Source organism: Cyprinodon tularosa, unplaced genomic scaffold (genome assembly GCF_016077235.1).
Source record: "Cyprinodon tularosa strain WSP-4 unplaced genomic scaffold, ASM1607723v1 ctg98, whole genome shotgun sequence".
In the NCBI taxonomy this organism is placed as follows: domain Eukaryota; kingdom Metazoa; phylum Chordata; class Actinopteri; order Cyprinodontiformes; family Cyprinodontidae; genus Cyprinodon; species Cyprinodon tularosa.
The window spans coordinates 2,243,847-2,270,060 of NW_024039762.1; the positions used below are offsets into that span (position 1 = coordinate 2,243,847).

General features: G+C 39.4%; 2 protein-coding genes across 2 annotated transcripts; both read left to right on the forward strand.

Moving 5' to 3' along the window:
- LOC119777059 (tumor necrosis factor receptor superfamily member 6B-like) lies at positions 1 to 2,163 on the forward strand. The gene is made up of 5 exons (XM_038275805.1): positions 1 to 27; positions 695 to 1,076; positions 1,182 to 1,361; positions 1,474 to 1,555; positions 1,662 to 2,163. The coding sequence occupies exons 1-5, from the start codon at positions 19 to 21 to the stop codon at positions 1,885 to 1,887; spliced, it is 879 nt and encodes a 292-aa protein (XP_038131733.1). The 5' UTR covers positions 1 to 18; the 3' UTR covers positions 1,888 to 2,163.
- A 7,535-nt stretch (positions 2,164 to 9,698) lies between these two features.
- On the forward strand, positions 9,699 to 11,976 carry LOC119777060 (tumor necrosis factor receptor superfamily member 6B-like). Its single transcript, XM_038275806.1, has 5 exons — positions 9,699 to 9,725; positions 10,445 to 10,823; positions 10,928 to 11,107; positions 11,220 to 11,301; positions 11,408 to 11,976. Exons 1-5 carry the CDS (start codon positions 9,717 to 9,719, stop codon positions 11,631 to 11,633), a joined length of 876 nt encoding a protein of 291 aa, XP_038131734.1. The 5' UTR covers positions 9,699 to 9,716; the 3' UTR covers positions 11,634 to 11,976.
- The last annotated feature ends 14,238 nt before the right edge of the window (positions 11,977 to 26,214 follow it).

Genomic DNA, 26,214 nt, shown 5'->3' on the forward strand with positions numbered 1-26,214 from the left:
TGCAGCATTAACAACATCATGAACATGGTGAGTATGTTAATGGGAGCTTTCTGACTGAGACTTAATCCTCCGCTTGAACCAATGATTATTTAGATTTAAATTTGAACCTGACTTATTTCAACAATAGGTTGCCTATATGTATATACAACTAAGAAATCTACTCTGCTGGTTTAAAAAAAGGTTGATGGTTCTTTGTTCAGTAACTGCAAAATTCAGTTATCATATTTTAGATTTACAGTTGGTAATTTCTAAAAGAATACAAAAAGTGTATGTTTATATGACAGAGTTCGCAAAGCCAACATGTTGATGTAAGCCTAAAAACATCTTAATACAAGGAGTTGGCGGACTTAAGGTGGATGAGTAGATGTACTGAGGGTTACATTTTCCAGGAAAACAGCCGTGCTCAAGATAGGTGACCAAAGTTTTATAAGAAGAAGGTGGCATGAGCCACAAGTATTACAGTAGAAATGAGTGTATCTAAGAATGAAGGATGTTGACTTTAGGCCAGCCAGCGAGGAAAGAAAAAAGCTGAGATCTTTAAGTCGATTCATAGATGCTATGCTGGAGGGTATGCAAAGGGGACAGACGGAGGTGCTAAGGTAGAAAGAGAAAAATGTAGGGGAGCAGGACCCCCTTGAAAAGAATTGCTTTAGGTTTCCATTCATTTCTTATGCTTTGTTACTTCTCCCCCCAGCTCTCCCTGCCACTTCTGTTCCTGCTCTCTGTTACTCTCTGCTTCACCTCAGCAGACCCCACCTATGAGTACCGAGACCGGTTAACAGGCAGAACACGTGAGTGTAATCAGTGCCGACCGGGCACTTATGTTGCTGCTCACTGCACTGCCAACACCCCCACAAAGTGTGAGCCGTGCCCTAACGGCCACTACACAGCACTCTGGAACTACCTGCCCAGGTGTCTCTACTGCAACGTCTTCTGCACACAAAACCAGGAGGTGGACACGGAGTGCTCTGCAACCACGAACAGAGCCTGTCGTTGTAAAGCTGGCTTTTACATGATGGACGACTACTGTTTTAGACACTCGGAGTGTGGCCCTGGCTTTGGAGTTCAAACCAAAGGTAACATTGCATTTAATACCTAGTCAGCACCCAATGTGAAAGAAAAGATCACGTCTGAATAACTACACAACTTAACACATTTTTGCTTTTTTTTGTTTCCTGCAGGTACTCCAATAAATGACACTGTGTGCGAAAAATGCCCCAAGGGGTATTTTTCCGCTTCATCTTCCATGTTGGATCAGTGTAAAAAACATAAGCATTGCCCAACTGGCTCCAGCGTGCTCCTTCGCGGCTCAGCGTTGCATGACACAATTTGTGGCAGCTGTGAGAGTTTGGCAAACGGAGGTGTGGATGCTTTGTCTAGATGAATGTTACCAGATCTCAAAACCTTTTAGAACTCAAAAAGTTGACAAGACGAGACATTAAGACTTGAATTCAATCATGCTCTCTTCCACAGGTGATGACCTCAGGGCAGTCCTGTATGCATTATTTAGTGGGAACAGGATGCAAAAAAGAGATTTAAAAATATTTATTCACAGGTGAGATTACACTTTCTTCTGCTATAACACTATCTTCAATTAGCTGTTTCTCTCTTAACAAATGTGATTATAAAAATCTTTCTCTTTTTATTTGTTTTTGGAACAGGGTCCTCCATAAGCAGCGAGAGGATGATTGCCCCGGAGACTCAGCCCTGCCAAAGCAGAGAGGCCCTCTGTTAAATCAGATCAGAGCATGGCTGGCCCAAGCTTCTGTAGAGCAGCTTAAAGAACTGCCAAAAACGGTCAGGGTTCTAAAATTAACCTCCATAGAAATTAAACTCGAAAAAATAATTCTAGAAATTAAGGAAAGAAATCCTAGCTGCAGCCTATGAAGTTCCTAAAAACCCATGAATTAGTTTTTTCTGATTGTGTTTATGCATATTTTATCTGACAGAATGCATCTCATTTTACACTGTGTAGCATTACTGACAGTAAAACTGGCCACCAGTATTACCACATATTCTCAGGTTTTTAAAATGTTTTGACTTGTTTTTCTTTGTTAATGTTTCCGTTATTGTTTGTTATATGAGTGTAATTCAAATGTATTCTGTTTCTTTTATTATATGCCATGAAATATATCCTGCACAAATAGATAATCTGTGTATCTAGAAACATTTTTTTTTATTTTTTTTAAAGAGATTCTTTTACACTGTTAATATATTAAATGATGAACTGGTTACCTGTTTTTCTTTGCTTTTGTCTTCTTGTTAGTGCCCCAACACAACAAAACATGCAGCACAACGGTCCCACTAGTAAATTTGGTTGTGGCTCATACTAAACCATCACTGATTAAGACATTTATATGACCCCCTTATTTCTATTAGGAACACCATCACAAACAAACAGGGAGACTGCACTTCAAAACGAGTAAGAATGATTATATAATTAGTAAATAACTAAATAAAGAAATAAATAAAATGAATGAATAACTATACTCCAGCCCTTGCCTTGTGCATGGATCCTTTTAAAGGACTCCGGAGCTAAGCCAGCCAATGAGGCATTTTTTGAGACATCTTTGCAATGCACCTCACAAATAATTGCACAGCATTGTAATGAAAATGTTTTTATGGAACCGAAAACATTTGTGAGCACTATTTCATATAAATGAATAAAATGTTTATTTTATGCATATAGACATACATATATACACACATATATGTATATATATATATATATATATATATATATATATATATATATATATATATATATATATATATATATATATATATATGAAACCTAAAAGGTTTTATCAATCATCATTGGTGCCCATGGTCATTGGGGAACTCGTAGCAGTGACCCCCAAACCTGAGGAATGGTTGTACATCAGACATCTTGGTCCAGAAAAGTGCTGTTCTAGAGACAGCTAAGATACTGAGAAGAAGCCTCAGTTCCTAAGTTTTAGAGGAAGGAACCACCCAGCCTACATAAGAGGGGTGGGGTTAAACAGTGGGTTTTTCTTTTGGTTTCTTTTTTGCATTATGACAAATGGCTCCACCATAAATAGTACTGTATCTATTTGGGGCTAATGGTAAATGGCGTTTACTTCTATAGAGCTTCTTCAAGTCAGAAATAAATATTGAAATAAAATTACATCATCATTTCTTCATGGGATAAATAAATGAGTGGTGAGCAAAAATTATAGTTGTTTTTTTTTTATGACAATAATGATGCTAAAGAAATATGAAAAAATGCCATAAAGAAGAAGTTGCTATGATCAAAAGGTTTGATTCGTTTCCATTATAATAAAAACATAATTTTATTAGAAAATCTAAATATTTTAACTCTCCTTAATAATAAGTTGAAAAAACACTTGCTGGTTAAATATGAAGAGAAATTAGATTATAAATAATACATCAAATATATCAGAGTGGTAGGCTATATTTACTTTATTTTCCTTTCCCTCTACTTTCCACACCCTTTGTTGTTTATTTTGTACATATGATTTGAATGTTTCAACAAATTCATCACACTGCCTGTTTTTTGTTTTTTTCTCAAACCATATTGTGTGGGGTGGGGGGGCTCCACAAGGCTCAATTTTAGAGTGTGTGCTTTGTCATCTTTATTTATTGCCAGGCTCGCTGTTAGGAGAACATGGATGGAACTGCCTTCCATTTCTATGAAGATGATTTCCTGATCCATCGGCTGTTCTATGAAAAATCCCCATTAGATTTCACCTCCTCATCTTGGATTTTAATAGAAATGAAAGAGAAGTTATAACATAACCACATGACCTCTGAATCCACCACTGTTGTTTTCAGACTTTTTCTTTTATTCACTGTCACTATTTCGGGTTGTATGGTAAATTCTGCTGATTCACTGTTTACCTCAAGTCAAGAGTCTAGAGGTTCCGAGGTCCAAAAGGAGGCTCAGAGGCAGCAGAGCCTTTTCTGTTACAACTCCTCAGTTGTGGAAAGTCCTACTTACAATCATTTAGGGTGTTGTCACAGTCATAACAAAACATCTTTTTTCAGTGACTGCTTTTGCCTTAGATGACATAAGACAATTCCAGATGCCATTTATTAAATTTCTGTAGGTATTAAAAGTTCTGTTTTAAAAGAATGTGTTTTAACATTCACTATCATAATCTTATAAAATCTTTTGCATAACCTTGCAAAACTAAGTTGCTTTATAAAGATGGTTGTGTCCTTAAGGCTGCTCAGATGTTTGGGGGTCACCACAGAAATTCTTTATTTAAATTGATACATCATGATAAAGATAACAGACTTGGTAAAGTGTACAGCCAAATTCCCTTCCCAATGCAACCAGGTTTCGAAAAACAAATCCCATTGCAGCTGCTGGATCGACAGGAGGGCGGATAACGCAATCCTGTATGGCAGTGGGTGGGAATAAAAAGGCCTTAAAGTCATGTCAAAGTGCATCCATCCATCCATCCATCCATCCATCCATCCATCCATCCATCCATCCATCCATCCATCCATCCATTATCTGACACGCTTGTCCCAATTGGGGTCGCGAGGGGTGCTGGTGCCTAGTGCATTTCTCATCATTGGAATTTAAAATATTAATAATGGTATGGAGATTATCAAAACATATTAACCATAAAAGAAGTACTGCTGCTGCTGCAAAATGATGAGATTTAGCTTGGCAGACAGTCAATGAGAGAGGCTTTGTTCGAAATTGTCTAGTTGGAAAGGACTCTTTTAACAAAGAGGAAGAGCTCCTGGTTCTGCAAATGTGTGCACCTTCATATGTTTTAGTTTGTGTAATGGAGAGTTTCAGCTGTTTGCAATGTGTGTGTAATGTGGCATGTTTTGTAGTTTTCTTTCTTTTCTTTTTTTTTTTTGGACAGCCATAGTCACTGATTTGAATTGCATCATCCATGTGCCCAATGACATGTAGAAAGGCAAAATTTTGTGAGTTCCTTTACTATGCATGATAAAGTTCTTACTATTGACCTCATAAAAAGTGAAAGAAGGGAAGTAGGAGCTAAAATTATAACTGGACCATTTTGTATGCAGCCTAAAATGTAATACTTGGATAAAAACATGAAAACGTGTGTAAATCAAAAAGTAAAACCTACAAATGAACTGAAAAATTGAATGTGAGTGAGGTGCCCACAAATGTGAATCGATTTGTTTTAATAAATCTTTACTTTATTTTCACTCAAAAAATGAAACAGACCATTTAAAGCAATTAATTATCGGATATGGTTTAATAATTGATAATTAAATCAGAAATTATGATAGCAGCCATTCAAAAATGGCCCTTCCCTGTTAAATCAAAAATAGAAATTAAAATCCTCCTTCTCACATATAAAGCCTTAAATGGCCAAGCTCCATCTTATATCAGAGATCTGATTGTTCCTTATGTTCCTAACAGAGCACTTCGATCTCAATCTGCAGGTTTACTAGTGGTTCCTAGAATTTCTAAAAATAGAATGGGAGGCAGATCTTTTAGTTATCAGGCTCCTCTCCTGTGGAACCAACTACCAGTTTTAGTCTGTGAGGCAGACAGCCGGTCTACTTTTAAGGCTAGGCTTAAAACTTTGCTTTTTTTTGATAAAGCTTATAGTTAGAGTGGCTCAGGTTTTCCTGAGCTATCTATATAGTTATGCTGCTATAGGCTTAGACTTCTGGAGGATATAGGGACCCCTATTTCATCATTTTGTTTCATTCTATCTATATTCTCCCACTCTGCAGAATCTGTTAGTTCAATCTGTAACGCTATGCTCTCTCTGCTTTTTCTCATAGTAGCTTTGCCTCGTCTGTTCCTGTTTAGCTGTGACACCACCCTGGAGAGAAATATCAGCTGTGCTGCCACCATCAACACCTTTGTTTATAGATGTTGGAGATCGGCCTGTTTTTCCAGTGTCCTGTTTCTCTGACTGTGACTGGCTGGATGTGCTCTCTTCATCCTCTGACATGGGAGCTGGCTCGGTGCTTGTCTGCCTGGCTGTGTGTTTCCTGGATGGGGCCGCCTTTTACAGCTGATTTTTGTATCTATGCTTCTGTCTCCTTGAACCCCAGTCGGCCTCAGCAGATGGCCGCTCACACTGAGCCTGGTGCTGCTGGAGGTTTCTTCCTGTTAAAGGGGAGTTTTTCCTTTCCACTGTTGCTACAAGTATACTTAGTGTGAGGGATTGCATCAGAGTCAATGAGGCGATGCAATCAACTGGTTTTCCTTAGATAGAAAACTTTGAATCAATTGGACTGTATGATCTTGTGAACTGTAAAGTGCCTTGAAATGACATGTGTTGTGAATTGGTGCTATATAAATAAACTGAACTGAATGACAGCGGAATGTCAGCCTACTTCCCTCAAACTCCCAGCAAAACCCTCTCTAACTTCCAGCCACTCAAGTGACGCCCTCTTGCATATTTTTTACTCTCACTCTACCCTTTCACTGAATTACAGGGTCTGACCAGGAGATGCTGCTTCTCTTTAGGTTTCTTTAGGTTTCTATGTACAAATATTGATGTTTCAAAAGGAATTGAAGGGGTAAGGTTATTTGGCCCCCTTCCTCCGTTTTAATTTGCATGTTTTCAAAACAAAAACAAGGTTTTAATGGGCTACTGTATAAAACCTCAAACTTAATGCTATTTGTGATATTTTGAAATGAAAAAGCTTCCTTGATGGGAAGTGAAACGTCTTCAAACTTGGAAACAAAGTCCATTGGATTGTTTTTAACTTTATTTTTTTGGAATAAAAAAGAGAGAAAACAACAACAAAAAAATTGGCAAACTATCTAATTTACCCACTCAAAGTACTACTACTTACTACTTACCTACTTAATTTAAGAAATTCTTACTTATTTCTAGATCGTTTTTGCAGTGTAGCCTGAAGGCATGGGCTCAAAAAGAAACTCCTCACTTGAACATAAACCCTAGAAATAAATCTAACCAACAAAACCAACAGACAGGACACAAACAGAAATCAAACAAACAATGATCTGGCCATAATTGCTGGAACTGATCCCAATATAAGGGAAACCGGCAGGTTGATGAGATGAGCGATAATTAGGAACTGAACAGAGTTAAGCAGGTGAAAGGCATGAGTAATTAAGGTCAGCTATCAGGTCAGATCATGACAATATACTTCATATATAAGCAGATTTGAAGAGACTGTGATAAGTTGCACTGTGACTAGAAACATAGCCTTCAGTTTAGCTTGAGGTCATAAAATAAATCCGCTGTTCTTGGCCCCCAGTTTCAGGTCTACGGGTCAGTACCCTTTAACAGCCGCTAGGGGTCACCGTTTCCCAGAATTTGCTTGTGCGTACAGCTCATTACAAACACTGTCACCACCATCGCCTCCTGCTTCATACCTATTCACAGTTGGTGAGAGCAGACAGCACAAAAAAGCTTAACTGACATTCTCCTGAGTTTACTGACAGATATTGTACAGCTTCTCTTATGTAGTAATGGAAGTAGATGACTTTCTGGGAGTCTTTTAGGCTTTGAGTACAGTAGAAAAGTTTTTCCAAAAAAGTTAAAAATACAATCCGCTAGACATTGTTTTCAAGTTTGAAGATTGTACAATAGATTTGAATATTTTTTTTATTATTATTTATTGAAAAGCTTCCTGGATGGGAAGCAAAACATCTTGAAACTTGGAAACAAAGTCCAGCGGATAGTTTTTTATTTTTATTTTTATTTTGAATGACTACCGTATAACCTGGATGACTTATCTTCACCTGAATACTGTAGATAAGTGTAGTCTAGAACAATGTAAACATTTTGCTTTAGCTCTATGATGTTTTAGTAAAACACATCATCAATATTAAAGGTAAACCTACTTCATCTTTTTTAGACTAAGCAATCCTTAGGGAAGTAATATGCTACCATCTTGTGGACAGACACTGACAGTATAACCAACATATTCAGATGCTGCTGTGATCCTGCCACTTCTACCTTAGAGTCATTACTTAAAGGGATTTTAAAGTTGAAAACAGAATATTTCTATCGGCGTGTATAATTGCCAGGGAATGTGTCAAATAAATGCTTTTAAATAGTTTTCCGCCACGTCTTTGTTTTGATTGTTAACCTGCATACAACTTCGATGGAAGTCCCACCTTGTCAAATGTAGAATTGTATACTCACTAAATTAAATATTATAAGGACAGAATAAAACTAGATGCTCCTTATTTTCATCCCCTTAATAAACATAAAATGTTGACCTGAGCCAGCGAAACAAACTCTCAGCTTAAAGTAGTAGGGAAGTCTTATTTAAATTTCAAATAATTCTGGCTTAAACATGTATATAAATGTACTCTTTATCAGTCAATATAGTCCCAAATGTTAGAAAATTTCTATAAAAAAAAAAAAAATCATGTCTTAAAATCAAACCAAGCTTCTGCCACCCTGGCGTCCTCTTCCACAACATCTTCGTCCCCTCTTTCCTCCTCTAAATAACGACGGAGGAGACTCATCCATATGACCTCCGACACAAAACTTTCCTCTTCTTGAATGTTTCAGCTGGCCATAGCGTTCCTTGACAGTGTCGTTTTCCTTTTTGGCTTACAAACATGTTTTATGATGAGAAATAGCTCCTGAAACTTTAGAGGTGATAGATCTTTGTTTTGTAAAGTTACAAGAGGGAAGAGATTAAAGCAAGCTGTCTGTCCCTGCTTTAATCTGTTCAAAACAAAGGTTTATCACATCTAAAGTTTCAGGAGTTATTTGTCTCCACAAGTGTGTGCTTTGTCAGCTTTATTTATTGCCAGGCTCGATGTTAGGAGAACATGGATGAAATTGCCTTTCATTTCTATGCGGATGATTGCCTGATCCATCGGCTTTTCTATGAAAAATCCCCGTTTGATTTCACCGCAGCATCTTGAATTTTAATGGAAATGAAAGAGAAGTGATAACAGTCGAACCACATGGCCTCTGAATCCACCACTGTTGATTTCAGACCTTTGAGGGCATATTTTTTATTCACTGTCACTATTTCGAGTTGTATGGTAAATTCTGCTGATTCAGTTTTCATGTCTCGTCAGCATATTCTATATTTCAAAGCTTGGTTAATTTACTTATTTGAATTATTTCTGTACAAAAAAAGTTCTAATACGGTTCACCTGTATCGTATTTTTGCAGCTGAACTAATCTTGGGCGCATTTGTCTTAGTCAGTTAAATAACATGCTGCTGTCATTTTTTTGCACATCTCTTATGTTTCGGCTATTTTTTTTACATATCCATTACTGTAAAAATGTCCACGATGGTATTGATTTTTTATTCTCTAGATACAGAGTATTATATAATAAAACACTGTACAGTACAATTCTCTGTTTGTTTTATTTTCCTGGTATTTTTATACATTTTTCTAAGGTGCACATTGTGTGACCACTTCTACTATAACCTTTGCTATTCTATTCTATCCAGTTGGTTTTCGGTCTGCGCACTCAAAAAAATGTGACTGAGGGTTAGAAGCACAAATGGTCACCCATGCCTATTCAAATCTGTGCACAGATTTTCCATGGGACTAGGATAAGGGCTATATTTCTCTGCTACTTATCACACATAACAGTCACCTGTAACCTTAACAACTTTATTTACATCTCTACTTTCACTCAGATGGAAAGTAATTTGACCTTTAACACTAAACCACAAGAGGAACCTGCCCACGCAAGTTCCTCGTCACAGGCAATATATAATGAATCTGGTCCCGATGTCAAAGCCTCTTTTTCAGAACTGACAACATCATGAACATGGTGAGTATTTTAATGGGAGCTTTCTGACTGAGACTTAATCCTCCGCTTGAACCAATGATTATTTAGATTTAAATTTGAACCTGACTTATTTCAACAATAGGTTGCCTATATGTATATACAACTAAGAAATCTACTCTGCTGGTGTGAAAAAATTGTTGATTGGTTTAATTATTGATAACAGTAAAAAATAAAAGCAGCTAAGTAATCTATTGCAAATTATCTTTTACTTTAAATACAGTTATAATATTTTAGATTTACAGTTGGCAATTTCAAAAGGACCACAAAAAGTGTATGTTTATATGACAGAGTTGGCAAAGCCAACATGTTGATGTAAGCCTAAACACATCTTAATACAAGGAGTTGGCGGAAGGTGGATGAGTAGATGTACTGAGGGTTACATTTTCCAGGAAAACAGCCGTGCTCAAGATAGGTGACCAAAGTTTTATAAGAAGAAGGTGGCATGAGCAGGGAACAAAATCAAAAGTATTAGAAAGGAGTGTATCTAAGAATGAAGGATTTTGACTTTAGGCCAGCCAGCGAGGAAAGAAAAAAGCTGAGATCTTTAAGTCGATTCATAGATGCTATGCTGGAGGGTATGCAAAGGGGACAGACGGAGGTGCTAAGGTAGAAAGAGAAAAATGTAGGGGAGCAGGACCCCCTTGAAAAGAATTGCTTTAGGTTTCCATTCATTTCTTATGCTTTGTTACTTCTCCCCCCAGCTCTCCCTGCCACTTCTGTTCCTGCTCTCTGTTACTCTCTGCTTCACCTCAGCAGACCCCACCTATGAGTACCGAGACCGGTTAACAGGTAGAACACGTGAGTGCAATCAGTGCCCACCGGGCACTTATGTTGCTGCTCACTGCACTGCCAACACCCCCACAAAGTGTGAGCCGTGCCCTAACGGCCACTACACAGCACTCTGGAACTACCTGCCCAGGTGTCTCTACTGCAACGTCTTCTGCACACAAAACCAGGAGGTGGACACGGAGTGCTCTGCAACCACGAACAGAGCCTGTCGTAAAGCTGGCTTTTACATGGTGGACGACTACTGTTTTAGACACTCGGAGTGTGGCCCTGGCTTTGGAGTTCAAACCAAAGGTAACATTGCATTTAATACCTAGTCAGCACCCAATGTGAAACAAAAGATCACGTCTAAATAACTGCACAACTTAACACATTTTTGCTTTTTTTGTTCCTTGCAGGTACTCCAATAAATGACACAGTGTGCGAAAAATGCCCCAAGGGGTATTTTTCCACTTCATCTTCCATGTTGGATCAGTGTAAAAAACATCAGCATTGCCCAACTGGCTCCAGCGTGCTCCTTCGCGGCTCAGCGTTGCATGACACAATTTGTGGCAGCTGTGAGAGTTTGGCAAACGGAGGTGTGGATGCTTTGTCTAGATGAATGTAACTAGGTCTCAAAAGCTTTTAGAACTCAAAAAGTTGACAAGACTAGACATTAAAACTTGAAATTAATCATGCTCTCTTCTACAGGTGATGACCTCAGGGCAGTCCTGTATGCATTATTTAGTGGGAACAGGATGCAAAAAAGAGATTTAAAAATATTTATTCACAGGTGAGATTACACTTTCTTCTGCTATAACACTATCTTCAATTAGCTGTTTCTCTCTTAACAAATGTGATTATAAAAATCTTTCTCTTTTTTTTTGTTTTTGGAACAGGGTCCTCCATAAGCAGCGAGAGGATGATTGCCCCGGAGACTCAGCCCTGCCAAAGCAGAGAGGCCCTCTGTTGAATCAGATCAGAGCATGGCTGGCCCAAGCTTCTGTAGAGCAGCTTAAAGAACTGCCAAAAACGGTCAGGGTTCTAAAATTAACCTCCATAGAAATTAAACTCGAAAAAATAATTCTAGAAATTAAGGAAAGAAATCCTAGCTGCAGCCTATGAAGTTCCTAAAAACCCATGAATTAGTTTTTTCTGATTGTGTTTATGCATATTTTATCTGACAGAATGCATCTCATTTTACACTGTGTAGCATTACTGACAGTAAAACTGGCCACCAGTATTACCACATATTCTCAGGTTTTTAAAAAGTTTTGACTTGTTTTTCTTTGTTAATGTTTCCGTTATTGTTTGTTATATGAGTGTAATTCAAATGTATTCTGTTTCTTTTATTATATGCCATGAAATATATCCTGCACAAATAGATAATCCGTGTATCTAGAAACAGTTTTTAATTTTTTTTAAAGAGGTTCTTTTACCCTGTTAATATATTAAATGATGAACTGGTTACCTGTTTTTCTTTGCTTTTGTCTTCTTGTTAGTGCCCCAACACAACAAAACATGCAGCAAAACGGTCCCACTAGTAAATTTGGTTGTGGCTCATACTGAACCATCACTAATAAGACATTTATATGACCCCCTTATTTCTATTAGGAACACCATCACAAACAAACAGGGAGACTGCACTTCAAAATGATTAAGAATGATTAGATAATTAATAAATAACTAAATAAAGAAAGAAATCAAATGAATGAATAACTATACTCCAGCCCTTGCCTTGTGCATGGATCCTTTTAAAGGACTCCGGAGCTAAGCCAGCCAATGAGGCATTTTTTGAGACATCTTTGCAATGCACCTCACAAATAATTGCACAGCATTGTAATGAAAATGTTTTTATGGAACCGAAAACATTTGTGAGCACTATTTCATATAAATGAATAAAATGTTTATTTTATGCATATAGACATACATATATACACACATATATGTGTGTATATATATATATATATATATATATATGAAACCTGAAAGGTTTTATCAATCATCATTGGTGCCCATGGTCATTGGGGAACTCGGAGCAGTGACCCCCAAACCTGAGGGATGGTTGTACATCAGACATCTTGGTCCAGAAAAGTGCTGTTCTAGAGACAGCTAAGATACTGAGAAGAAGCCTCAGTTCCTAAACTTTAGAGGAAGGAACCACCCAGCCTACATAAGAGGGGTGGGGTTAAACAGTGGGTTTTTCTTTTGGTTTCTTTTTTGCATTATGACAATTGGCTTCACCATAAATAGTACTGTATCTATTTGGAGCTAATGGTAAATGGCGTTTACTTCTATAGAGCTTCTTCAAGTCAGAAATAAATATTGAAATAAAATTACATCATCATTTGTTCATGGGATAAATAAATGAGTGGTGAGCAAAAATTATATATTTTTTAATGACAATATTGATGCTAAAGAACAATGAAAAAATGCCATAAAGAAGAAGCTGCTATGATCAAAAGGTTTGATTCGTTTCCATTATAGTAAAAACATCATTTTAAAAGAAAATCAAAATATTGTAACTCTCCTTAATAATAAGTTGAAAAAACACTTGCTGGTTAACTATAAGAAGAGAAGTTAGATTATGAATAATACATCAAATATATCAGAGTGGTAGGCTATATTTACTTTATTTTGTACGTATGATTTGTATGCTTCAACAAATTCATCACACTGCCTGTTTTTTGTTTTTTTCTCAAACCATATTGTGTGGGGTGGGGGGGCTCCACAAGGCTCAATTTAAGAGTGCGTGCTTTGTCAACTTTATGTATTGCCAGGCTCGCTGTCAGGAGAACATGGATGGAACTGCCTTCCATTTCTATGCAGATGATTGCCTGATCCATCGGCTGTTCTATGAAAAAGCCACACGGCCCTTTCTGGAACCAGTTTGAAACCCCTGGTCTAGAGGTTCCGAGGTCCAAAAGGAGGCTCAGAGGCAGCAGAGCCTTTTCTGTTACAACTCCTCAGTTGTGGAAAGTCCTACTTACAATCATTTAGGGTGTTGTCACAGTCATAACAAAACGTCTTTTTTCAGTGACTGCTTTTGCCTTAGATGACATAAGACACTTCCAGATGCCATTTATTAAATTTCTGTCGGTATTAAAAGTTCAGTTTTAAAAGAATGTGTTTTAACATTCACTATCATAATCTTATAAAATCTTTTGCATAACCTTACAAAACTAAGTTGCTTTATAAAGATGCTTGTGTCCTTAAGGCTGCTCAGATGTTTGGGGGTCACCACAGAAATTCTTTATTTAAATTGATACATCATGATAAAGATAACAGACTTGGAAAAGTGTACAGCCAAATTCCCTTCCCAATGCAACCAGGTTTCGAAAAATGAATTCCATTGAAGCTGCTGGATCGACAGGAAGGCGGATAACGCAATCCTGTATGGCAGTGGGTGGGAATAAAAAGCCTTAAAGTCATGTCAAAGTGCATTTCTCCATCCATTCATCCATCCATCCATCCATCCATCCATCCATCCATCCATCCATCCATCCATCCATCCATCCATCCATCCATCAATTATCTGACACGCTTGTCCCAATTGGGGTCGCGAGGGGTGCTGGTGCCTAGTGCATTTCTCGTCATTGGAATTTAAAATATTAATAATGGTATGGAGATTATTAAAACATATTAACCAAAAAAGAAGTACTGCTGCTGCTGCAAAATGATGAGATTTAGTTTGGCAGACAGTCAATGAGAGAGGCTTTGTTCGAAATTGTCTAGTTGGAAAGGACTCTTTTAACAAAGAGGAAGAGCTCCTGGTTCTGCAAATGTGTGCACCTTCATATGTTTCGGTTTGTGTAATGGAGAGTTTCAGCTGTTTGCAATGTGTGTGTAATGTGGCATGTTTTGTAGTTTTTATTTTTATTTTTTTTGGACAGCCATAGTCACTGATTTGACTTGCATCATCCATGTGCCCAATGACATCTAGAAAGGCAAAATTTTAGTCCGGAGTTCGTTTCCTACGCATGATAAAGTTCTTACTATTGACCTCATAAAAAGTGAAAGAAGGGAAGTAGGAGCTAAAATTATAACTGGACCATTTTGTATGCAGCCTAAAATTTAATACTTGGATAAAAACATGAAAACGAGTGTAAATCAAAAAGTAAAACCTACAAATGAACTGAAAAATTGAATGTGAGTGAGGTGCCCACAAATGTGAATCGATTTTTTCTAATAAATCTTTACTTTATTTTCACTCAAAAAATGAAACAGAATATTTAAAGCAATTAATTATCGGATATGGTTTAAGAAGTGATAATTAAATCAGAAATTATGGTAGCAGTCATTCAAAAATGGCCCTTCCCTGTTAAATCAAAAATAGAATTTAAAAGCCTCCTTCTCACATATAAAGCCTTAAATGGCCAAGCTCCATCTTATATCAGAGATCTGATTGTTCCTTATGTTCCTAACAGAGCACTTCAATCTCAATCTGCAGGTTTATTAGTGGTTCCTAGAATTTCTAAAAGTAGAATGGGAGGCAGATCTTTTAGTTATCAGGCTCCTCTCCTGTGGAACCAACTACCAGTTTTAGTCTGTGAGGCAGACACCCTGTCTACTTTTAAGGGAAGGCTTAAAACTTATCTTTTTTTGATAAACCTTATAGTTAGAGTGGCTCAGGTTTTCCTGAGCTATCTATATAGTTATGCTGCTATAGGCTTAGACTGCTGGAGGGCATAGGGACCCCTATTTCATAATTTTGTTTCATTCTATCTATATTTTCCCACTCTACAGAATCTGTTAGTTCAATCTGTAACGCTATGCTCTCTCTGCTTTTTCTCATAGTAGCTTTGCCTCGTCTGTTCCTGTTTGGCTGTGACACCACCCTGGAGAGAAATATCAGCTGTGCTACCGCCATCAAGACCTTTGTTTATACTGTAGATGTTGGAGATTGGCCTGTTTTTCCAGTGTCCTGTTTCTCTGACTGTGACTGGCTGGATGTGCTCTCTTCATCCTCTGACATGGGAGCTGGCTCAGAGCTCGTCTGCCTGGCTGTGTGTTTCCTGGATGGGGCCGCCTTTGCTTCTGTCTCCTTCAGCCCCAGTCAGCCTCGGCAGATGGCCGCTCACACTGAGCCTGGTGCTGCTGGAGGTTTCTTCCTGTTAAAGGGGAGTTTTTCCTTTCCACTGTCGCTACAAGTATACTTAGTGTGAGGGATTGCATCAGAGTCAATGAGGCGATGCAATCAACTGGTTTTCCTTAGATAGAAAACTTTGAATCAATTGGACTGTATGATCTTGTGAACTGTAAAGTGCCTTGAAATGACATGTGTTGTGAATTGGTGCTATATAAATAAACTGAACTGAATGATAGCGGAATGTCAGCCTACTTCCCTCAAACTCCCAGCAAAACCCTCTCTAACTTCCAGCCACTGGAGTGACGCCCTCTTGCATATTTTTTTACTCTGACTCTACCCTTTCACTGAATTACAGGGTCTGACCAGGAGATGCTGCTTCTCTTTAGGTTTCTATGTCCACAAATTATGAGAGAAATAATATTTTAGTACAAATATTGGTGTTTAAAAAGGAATTTTAGGGGTACAGCCAAGGACCAGCCAACGGGCCATCAAAGAAAGTGGGGAAATTTTGAATGGCTACTGCTCTATAGCAAATATAATACCTGTGTTGGACAGTAACAGTTTAAGTGCAAAGTGAAAAGCAAAGAATGTCTAATTATTGACTTTGGCAGAAAACGGTAATCTATTAATCTAGGAATGAAAAAGCATCTAATCGCACGGAGTAGCTCTTTTCTCTTAAACATTCACAGGCTACCCTAGAATAAAAACACATCCAACACGTTCAGGTAATAACTTCTAGGAATGAAAAAGCATCTAATCGCACGGAGTAGCTCTTTTCTCTTAAACATTCACAGGCTACCCTAGAATAAAAACACATTCAACACGTTCAGGTAATAACTTCTAGGAATGAAAAAGCATCTAATCGCACGGAGTAGCTCTTTTCTCTTAAACATTCACAGGCTACCCTAGAATAAAACACATCCAACACGTTCAGGTAATAACTTCCACAAATCCTGCAATGGACAAGTCTTGGTTCAGGGAGTAACTTATCCTATACTTGCTGAGTTCTCACTTATTTACTTTCTAAAACAGGGATCCTATAGGAAGAAAAAACATTACTTCGTTTTGTTTTTTTCTAAATCAATGTTTCTGACTTCTTCACACAAAATAACACAACCCAATACCCTGTACATGCCATCATTATAAAACAAGAATTTTAAAAATATTTTCATCATCCATAATGCATTATTTAGGTTAAAACCAGCCTCCCTACGGGGCTACATTAGTGCCATCAATATGTACATGTGTCCATTTTTAATAAATTACTTACATATTTGTGATTTTAATATTTGTTTAAATTTGATATCCAATTTAAAATATTTAATTATTTTTTTGTTGTTGGCCTGGCTGAAAAAGCGAGGTCCTCTGCTCTCCTGTACAGGGGTTAGGGTTGCGCTGATAGCAGGAAGGGATAAACTTAATTGCTGGATTGTAGGATTTTGAAAGCTGAAATCTCACTCTACCCCCTCTGCTTAAGGTTATTTTTTCCTTTCTTAACATAGCTTCTTTCATGCCCCCCTCAAACCACCTATTTTCTTTGTCCAAAATGTTCATAGTTTGAACTTGGTGGTTTAAACAATGTTCAGGTGGTTTGAACTTTAGCCTCGCCTATTCAGCCAGGCCAACAATTCCCTTTAACAAAAACCTCCTTTCAGAGAGACTTAGACAGGTACAGTATAGGGCATTGCAGGCTAACAAAGGAAGCCGAATGACCCCAATTTCGAATGGGTGGCCCCAACCTCTGTTTCAATTTGCATGTTGCATGGCTACTGTATAAATCCTCAAACTCAATGTTATTTGTGATATTTTGAATTGAAAAAGCTTCCTGGCTGGGAAGCGAAACATCTTCAAACTTGGAAAAAAAGTCCATTGGATTGTTTTTAACTTTATTTATTTGGAATGAAAAAGAGAAGAAAAACAAACAAAAAAAACCATTCCAAACATTAACAAATCATCAGGCAGATTGAACATTAATGTTGTCCTGGATATGTTTAAACTTGAACCCCCAGGAAAGTTTGTTCATATACATGTCAAGAAAACGATACAGAGGGGTCCAGTGATTCGAGCATCCAGCTCAGATAGAAACGCACTTGGGAGGCAGAATTCAGCAGGAGTCTAACAGACATTCAGGCGAGCAGGCCAGACAGGGCCACTGGGTGAGAGGGAATGGAATCAGGAAACCAGAATCACTCAGGAAACGCTGAAACGCTCTCACCACTGGCTAAGGATGGGCTCAAAAATAAACTCCTTACTTAAACATGAACCCTGGAAATAGATCTAACCAACGAAACTGACAGACAGACACAAACAGAAATCAAACAAACAATGATCTGGCCATGATAGCTGGAACTGAGCCCAATATAAGGGAAACCGGCAGGTTGATGAGATGAGTGATAATTAGGAGCTGGACAGAGTTAAGCAGGTGAAAGGCATGAGTAATTAAGGTCAGCTATCAGGTCAGATCATGACAATATACTTCATATGTAAGCAGATTTGAAGAGACTGTGATAAGTTGCACTGTGACTAGAAACATAGCCTTCAGTTTAGCTTGGGGTCATAAAATAAATTCGCTGTTCTTGGCCCCCAGTTTCAGGTCTACGGGTCAGTACCCTTTAACAGCCGCTAGGGGTCACCGTTTCACAGAATTTGCTTGTGCGTACAGCTCATTACAAACACTGTCACCACCATCGCCTCCTGCTTCATACCTGTAAGAGCCATAAAGCAGAAAAGATAGAATATGCAATAAATAAGTACAGTTCATAGTTGCAGTTTATATTTTCTTTCATTCTTAGTTCATGTCATTGTGTATTTCATAGTTCTAAGAAAACAGTTATTGATATAAAAAATATTTGATGACTGCCCCTTTAAGTGATGTAACTGAGAACGTGCAGGTGCTGTTTTGGCAGAGCTGCATATGGCATGGGAGCATAAAGTTTTCTTACCGTGCGTCTTCTGATTTTGTAACCCTTTTATTTCTAAGTAAAGACATCAAAACTTTAAGAAATTGTCATGTCGTGCGAGTGAAGAAATTACTGTGTCTGCAGCTCTAAGTGGTATTTGGGAAAATGAAGAAAGATTGCCACTACATTTAGTAAGAAAACTGCTCATGGATGGATCAGGAGGAGCTGAAAACCGAACTTTTTGGATGCTAACAAAGAGACAACCAGCAGTTAACACCTCTGAACGGTCTGTCAGATTGGAGCATCAATCTGGAGAGGATTAATTCAAAGCAAACGAGGTGGTAAGCCTTCTTAATTTACATATGAAAAAGGACAGTCTCTGGAAATATGAATGGACAAATTGCCATTAAAGACTCGTTTTGCTAAATGGAAGGAATCTACAAGCTGTGCTAGTATAAAGCCAAGTGAAGCCAAGAAGCTAACGCTAGCTAGCTACTGAATGACTTGCAGTTTGAGCCCTGAAGCTAATGCTATTTAGCTACTCAGTGACTTGCAGATTCATGCTAACTTGTTAACTGAAGCCTGAAACCGAACTTTTACGGAGCTCTGTGTGTTTTGAATGCTGTGAAGCATACTTTGGATGAAGAAGAGTGTTAGTGGAATACTTTTTATTCATATGCACACAGTTTGCACTCGGCTTTATTGAGAAAAGAAGTATGGAGGAAGGTAATGTTGAAACAGTTGGCACTGAAGAAACAGCCATTAAACGGCCAGTCAAGTTAACTGAGAAGGCTGTTGAAGAGAAACTGCACAGGTTGCTGTGCACCAGGAGAGGATTTCTAGCTCGACTTACAACTCTAAGGAGGGAAGTTACCAGTTTAATCACTTTAGCTGATAATTTGCCAACAGTGAAAGCGATAATACAAGAAGAATTTATTCCAGTTCTCCAAGATTTTATTGACATCACTGAACAATTAGGTAAACTTTTACCTGAAGATGAGAAAGAGGCAGATATTAACAACTGGTTTGAGCCTAAAATGATAGTTATCAGACAGTTTATTGAAGAAACTGAAAAATGGATGGAGCTGGAGACATTGAGCTTCCAAAAGGCAAATCAAGAAACACAAGCTGAGGAGGATATAAACCCTGATGATAGTGTGTCACAAATAAGCCATGAGTCCAATAGGTCAGTGACCAAGGGTCCGAATGCTGGACGCTCAACTGTTGTGTCTTCTCGTGCATCAGCTTGTGCTATTGAAGAGGCCGAGCTCTCTGGTCTAGTGGAGCGTGCTGCTATTCTAGAGAAGAAGCAAGAGTTAGAAATGGAAGAAATACGTATCAAAGGAGCTAAAGAAAAGTTGGATCTAGAGGCAGCTATTGTGGAAAAAAGAACAAAAGTCAGAATATTAAAACAGTATGAGAAATCAGAGGATGGCATGAGCAGCTATATGCGCTCTCGTCCAACAGGTGGTGCAAGAGTGAAGGAAGAGGAAAACCCCTTCCCTTTCACCCAGAGCAGGCCTTCTTACAGAGGCCAGGCATCACTCAGGCCATTGCAAGGTGCTAGACATCAGGTGGCTACAGTAAACACTGCAGTGCAACATCATGATGGAAGCATGAGTGGCCTTTTGAAAGTAATGGAAAACCAAAACGCTATAACAGAGATGCTTGTTAAGCAACAGCAATATGCTAAGCTTCCAGACAAAGAAATAGCAGTGTTTAAGGGTGATCCACTTACCTATAGATCTTTCATTAGAGCTTTCGAACAAGCTATTGAACAGAAGACGGACAGTGAACAAGACAAGCTGTATTACTTACAACAGTTTACTTCAGGAGAGCCACAGGAGCTTGTCCGAAGCTGTGAACACAGACCATCACACAAGGGGTTCAAAGAAGCAAAAGAACTCTTAAAGAAACATTACGGAGATGAATTGGTGATTGGAAGTGCTTATATGGATAAAGCTTTAAAGTGGCCGCAAATCAAGGCTGAAGATGGAAAGGCACTTAAGACCTATGCTTTATTCCTAACTGGTTGTTGCAACACAATGCAGGATGTCGAATCGATGGAGGAAATGGATAATCCCACAAATATGAGGATGGTGGTTTCCAAACTGCCTTATAAGATGCGAGAAAGTTGGCGCAATGAAGCATTTAAAATCAAGGAGAAAAGAGGGCTTAGAGCAAGATTTGCTGATCTCGTCGCCTTCATTGACCGACAGTCTAAGGTGGCCACGGATCCACTCTTTGGTGACCTTCAAGGCAAAAACCCACAACCAATAGGAAAAAGCAAGGAAACTGGAACAGTGGCCAAGAGTGGAGCAAAAGGATCAAGCTTCGCAACCAACGTGGCAGTGGAAAAGAAAAATACAGCTTCAACACCAAAGCAAGGAAGCTTATCGAAGATAGGAACTTCTTTTGAAACTCCATGTTTATTTTGTCAAGGAAATCACACCTTGGAAGCTTGTAACAAGATCAAAGAGAAAATGAACCAGGAACGTCTTGACTTTTTAAAGTCAAAGGGACTGTGTTTCGGGTGTTTGAGACAAGGTCATATTAGCCAGAACTGTAAGAAGAAGACAGTATGCAATCAGTGCTCACGAAAACACCCAGAAATTCTTCATCAGAATGAAGAACCTAAGAAGGCAACTTCTGTACCCGAACAGGGTAATAGGTCGAAGGAAGAGGTGTCTGTGACTCTAGGTCCCGACAAGAAAGAAGTGTGTGGCTACACTGGGGCCGGAGAAACAGACTGTCTACTACCTATAGTTCCTGTGAAGGTGAGGTCCCGAAGCAGTGGAAGATCCATAGAGACCTACGCGTTTATGGATCCTGGGAGTACAGCCACGTTCTGTACGGAGGACCTTAGAAAGAAGCTGAATGAGAAGGGAAAGCTAACTCAGATCTCCTTGAGCACAATGTGTCAGAACGAAGCAGAGAAACGAAAGTTGGTCAACAGCTACCTACTTATGGACCTTGAAGTGTGTAGTCTTAATGGAGAGGAGTACTTTTGGCTACCTAAAGTTTTCACACACAACGACATTCCTGTTCAGAGAGAAAACATTCCCAGTCAGCAACATCTACAGAAGTGGTCCTACCTGAATGAGGTACATTTACCATGTATTGATGCAAGTGTAGACCTTCTCATTGGCGCCAATAACTCTAAAGTAATGGAGCCCTGGCATGTAATTAACAGCCAAGAGGAAGGACCCTATGCTGTAAAGACGGTTCTCGGCTGGATGGTGTATGGTCCAGTGACGAATGAAAACCCGCATGTCAGAGTCAAGACAACTCCTTACAGTGTTAACCGAATTGCAGTTGAGGAAGTGGAACAGCTACTTATACAGCAATACAACACAGATTTTCCAGAACGTGTATATGATGATAAAGAGGAAATGTCACAAGAGGATAAGTTGTTCATGAAATCAGTGCAAAGCACAACCAAGTTCAAAGACGGACATTACAGTGTGGGGCTCCCACTGAGAGACAAGGCTGTGAAAATGCCCAACAACCGATGTGTGGCCGAACAGCGAGCTGCTGGCCTTAGAAGAAAATTAACAAGGAACCAAGAGTTTCTTGAGGACTACAAAGGCTTTATGGAAAGTATTCTGGGAAAAGGCTATGCCATGGAAGTTCCTCAAGACCAGCTTGCCCGTGATGACAACAGGGTGTGGTATGTTCCACACCACGGGGTGTACCACCCGAAGAAAAAGAAAATACGAGTTGTTTTTGATTGCAATGCCAGCTTCCAGGATGTCTCACTCAATGGTCAGTTGATGCAGGGACCTGACTTAACCAACACGCTCATTGGTGCCTTAGTGAGGTTTCGAGAAGAACCAATAGCTGTGATGGCGGACATAGAGTCCATGTTTTATCAGGTGAGAGTCCCAGAGACAGACGCTGACCTATTGCGATTTCTGTGGTGGCCGGCTGGTGATCTTAGCACACCTGTAAAGGAGTACAGGATGATGGTCCATCTGTTTGGAGCGACATCTTCCCCTAGCGTTGCATCCTATGTGCTACGAAGAACCGCAGAAGATCGAAGAGATACCGCACCCCCAGAAGCTGTGGAAACAGTTCTACATAATTTCTATGTAGACGACTGTCTTAAATCGGTGGCGACCGAGGAGGAAGCAGTCTTCTTGGTGAAGAATCTTCGAGACCTGTGTGCTGAAGGAGGTTTTACCCTCACCAAGTGGGTTAGCAACAGCAGGAGAGTCTTGTCTTCCATTCCTGAAGAACTTCGAACCACTGAATTAAGAGACCTCGACCTCACACAGGATGCTTTGCCCACCGAACGAGCTCTCGGTGTACAATGGTGTACAGAGGATGATGTGTTCACGTACAGCATCAAGCCACAAGACAAGCCCAAGACAAGAAGAGGTGTTCTTTCTGTCGTAAATTCCACCTATGACCCTCTTGGCTTCCTGGCACCACTGATACTCCCCGCTAAGCTTCTCCTGAGAGACCTGTGTAAAGAAAAGCTAGGATGGGATGAAGAGATAAGTGACTCACAAAAAGAACAGTGGAGTAAGTGGTTGGAAGATCTCAGTCTCCTCTCAGGCTTCAATGTCAGAAGATGTGTCAAACCTCAGGCCTTTGGAACCAGAGTAGTTGCCAGGTTACACCATTTTTCAGATGCGAGTGAGGTCGCCTATGGCACAGCATCTTACCTTGTTCTGATGAATGACCTAGGCAGAATCCATTGTTCCTTGATGATGGGGAAGTCTCGAGTGTCCCCACTCAAGCAGATCACTGTGCCAAGGCTGGAGTTGACTGCAGCGGTGGTTGCAGTCAAGGTGGATAGGATGCTGCAAGCTGAAATGCAGATCCCACTCCAGCAGTCAATCTTTTGGACTGACAGCACAACGGTTCTGAAGTACATCGATAGTGACACAGCCCGTTACAAGACTTTTGTGGCAAATAGAATCACACTTATACGAGAGGCCACTAAACCATCTCAGTGGAGGTACGTCAGAACGTCGCAGAACCCAGCTGATAAAGCAACCAGAGGTATGAAAGCAAAAAAGTTCATGGAAGATAAAGACTGGATAAATGGCCCAGAATTCCTTTCACGGCCAGAAAGTGAATGGCCACAAAGACCTGACAATCTGAATCAGAGCATGCAGAATGACCCAGAGGTGAAAAGTGTCACAGTAAACACCATCACAATGGAAGAAAAGCTTGATTGCATGAACAAGTTAATCGAGTACTATGACAGTTGGAACCGACTGAAAAGGGCGACTGCATGGATTCTGAAAGTTAGAGAACTTTTGTTCAATCTGAAAAACAAAAGAAAAGAGTTTCAAAGTGAAATTAGTCAAACAGAAAAGGATCCAGTGAAGCAGAAGTTGCTTGTGCAAAAAAGCATGGAAAGGTACAGGAGTACCATGGAAAAGAAAGCACTTACCTTGGAACAGCTGACAACGGCAGAAGCAGAAATCATCCGGTACAGCCAAGCCCAATGCTTTCCTGAGGAGATTAATGCGCTCTGCAATAGTAAGTCTGTAAAGAAGAGCAGCCAGCTGCATAAACTTGATCCCATGCTGAAAGATGGCATTCTTAGGGTAGGAGGACGGCTAGCTAAATCTGCCATGCCAGTGGACACAAAATATCCTGTGATACTGTCCAAACATTCAAGAGTTGCATTTCTCATCCTGAGTGACATCCATGAGAGGATCGGTCACTGTGGGCGTAACTATATGTTATCGCAGTTAAGAGAGAAGTTTTGGATCCCACAAGCAGTCTCCACCATCAGAAAGCTCATATCCAAATGCACGGTCTGCAGAAGACTACAAGGACGAGTTGGTGAACAGAAAATGGCACCTCTGCCCGAAGATCGTCTTGTACCAGACAAACCACCATTCACTAATGTTGGAATTGATTACTTCGGCCCATTTGAAGTGAAACGGGGCCGGGGAACGGTCAAAAGATATGGTGTGATGTTCACCTGCCTCACCATCAGGGCAGTGCACATTGAGGTGGCTGATAGTCTGGACACAAGTGCCTGTATCAATGTCCTTCGTCGCTTTGTGAGTAGAAGAGGACAGGTCTCCATAATCCGATCCGACAATGGCACCAATTTTGTTGGTGCCGAGAAGGAATTGAGAGAGGCACTGAAAAACCTGAACCAATCAGAGATTGAGAAGACAATGCAAAAGAAAGGCATCAAGTGGATCTTTAATAGTCCCGCAGCTTCACATGAAGGCGGGACTTGGGAACGGCAGATCCGTTCAGTTCGTAGAATTCTTAGTGCCCTTCTCAAGGAACAGACCCTCACCGACGACAGCCTTCAAACACTTCTTTGTGAGGTTGAAAGCATAATAAATGGCCGACCCATAACTAGCGTGTCAGATGATCCATACGATTTAGATCCTCTGACCCCTAACCACCTGTTGTTGATGAAGGTACAGCCTAACCTGCCACCAGGAATCTTCAACCAGGATGATCTATACGCAAGAAAGCGCTGGAGGCAAGTACAGTATCTTGCGGATCTATTCTGGCGCAGATGGACTCTCGAATACCTCCCCCTCCTCCAAGAACGTCAGAAGTGGACGAGACAGAAAAGGAATTTTGAACCTGGAGATGTGGTGCTAGTAGTAGACAGTTCATCTCCACGCAACTCATGGATCATGGGAAGAATAGTTCAAGTCCTACCTGACTCCAGTGGAACTGTACGTCGTGTCAAGTTGCAAACGAAGAACAGCATCCTGGAGAGATCTGTGCATAAGCTATGCTTATTGCAAGAAGCCATATGAAGAGAAAGAAGATAAAAGGACTCTTTTACTTTAAGATTGTTTATTTGTAGTTTATTAATAGTCTTGATTTGATGGCTCTTAGTTTAAGTTAATTATAATTGAGTAATCTTACAATATACCCAATTAGGGGCCGGATATGTAAGAGCCATAAAGCAGAAAAGATAGAATATGCAATAAATAAGTACAGTTCATAGTTGCAGTTTATATTTTCTTTCATTCTTAGTTCATGTCATTGTGTATTTCATAGTTCTAAGAAAACAGTTATTGATATAAAAAATATTTGATGACTGCCCCTTTAAGTGATGTAACTGAGAACGTGCAGGTGCTGTTTTGGCAGAGCTGCATATGGCATGGGAGCATAAAGTTTTCTTACCGTGCGTCTTCTGATTTTGTAACCCTTTTATTTCTAAGTAAAGACATCAAAACTTTAAGAAATTGTCATGTCGTGCGAGTGAAGAAATTACTGTGTCTGCAGCTCTAAGTGGTATTTGGGAAAATGAAGAAAGATTGCCACTACAATACCTATTCACAGTTGGTGAGAGCAGACAGCACAAAAAAGCTTAACTGACATTCTCCTGAGTTTACTGACATATATTGTAAAGCTTCTCTTATGTAGTAATGGAAGTAGATGACTTTCTGGGAGTCTTGTAGGCTTTGAGTACAGTAGAAAAGTTTTTCCAAAAAAGTTAAAAATACAATCCGCTAGACATTGTTTTCAAGTTTGAAGATTGTACAATAGATTTGAATATTTTTTTATTATTATTTATTGAAAAGCTTCCTGGATGGGAAGCGAAACATCTTGAAACTTGGAAACAAAGTCCAGTGGATAGTTTTTTATTTTTTTTGAATGACTATGACCTGGATGACTTATCTTCACCTGCATACTGTAGATAAGTGTAGTCTAGAACAATGTAAACATTTTGCTTTAGCTCTATGATGTTTTAGTAAAACACATCAATATT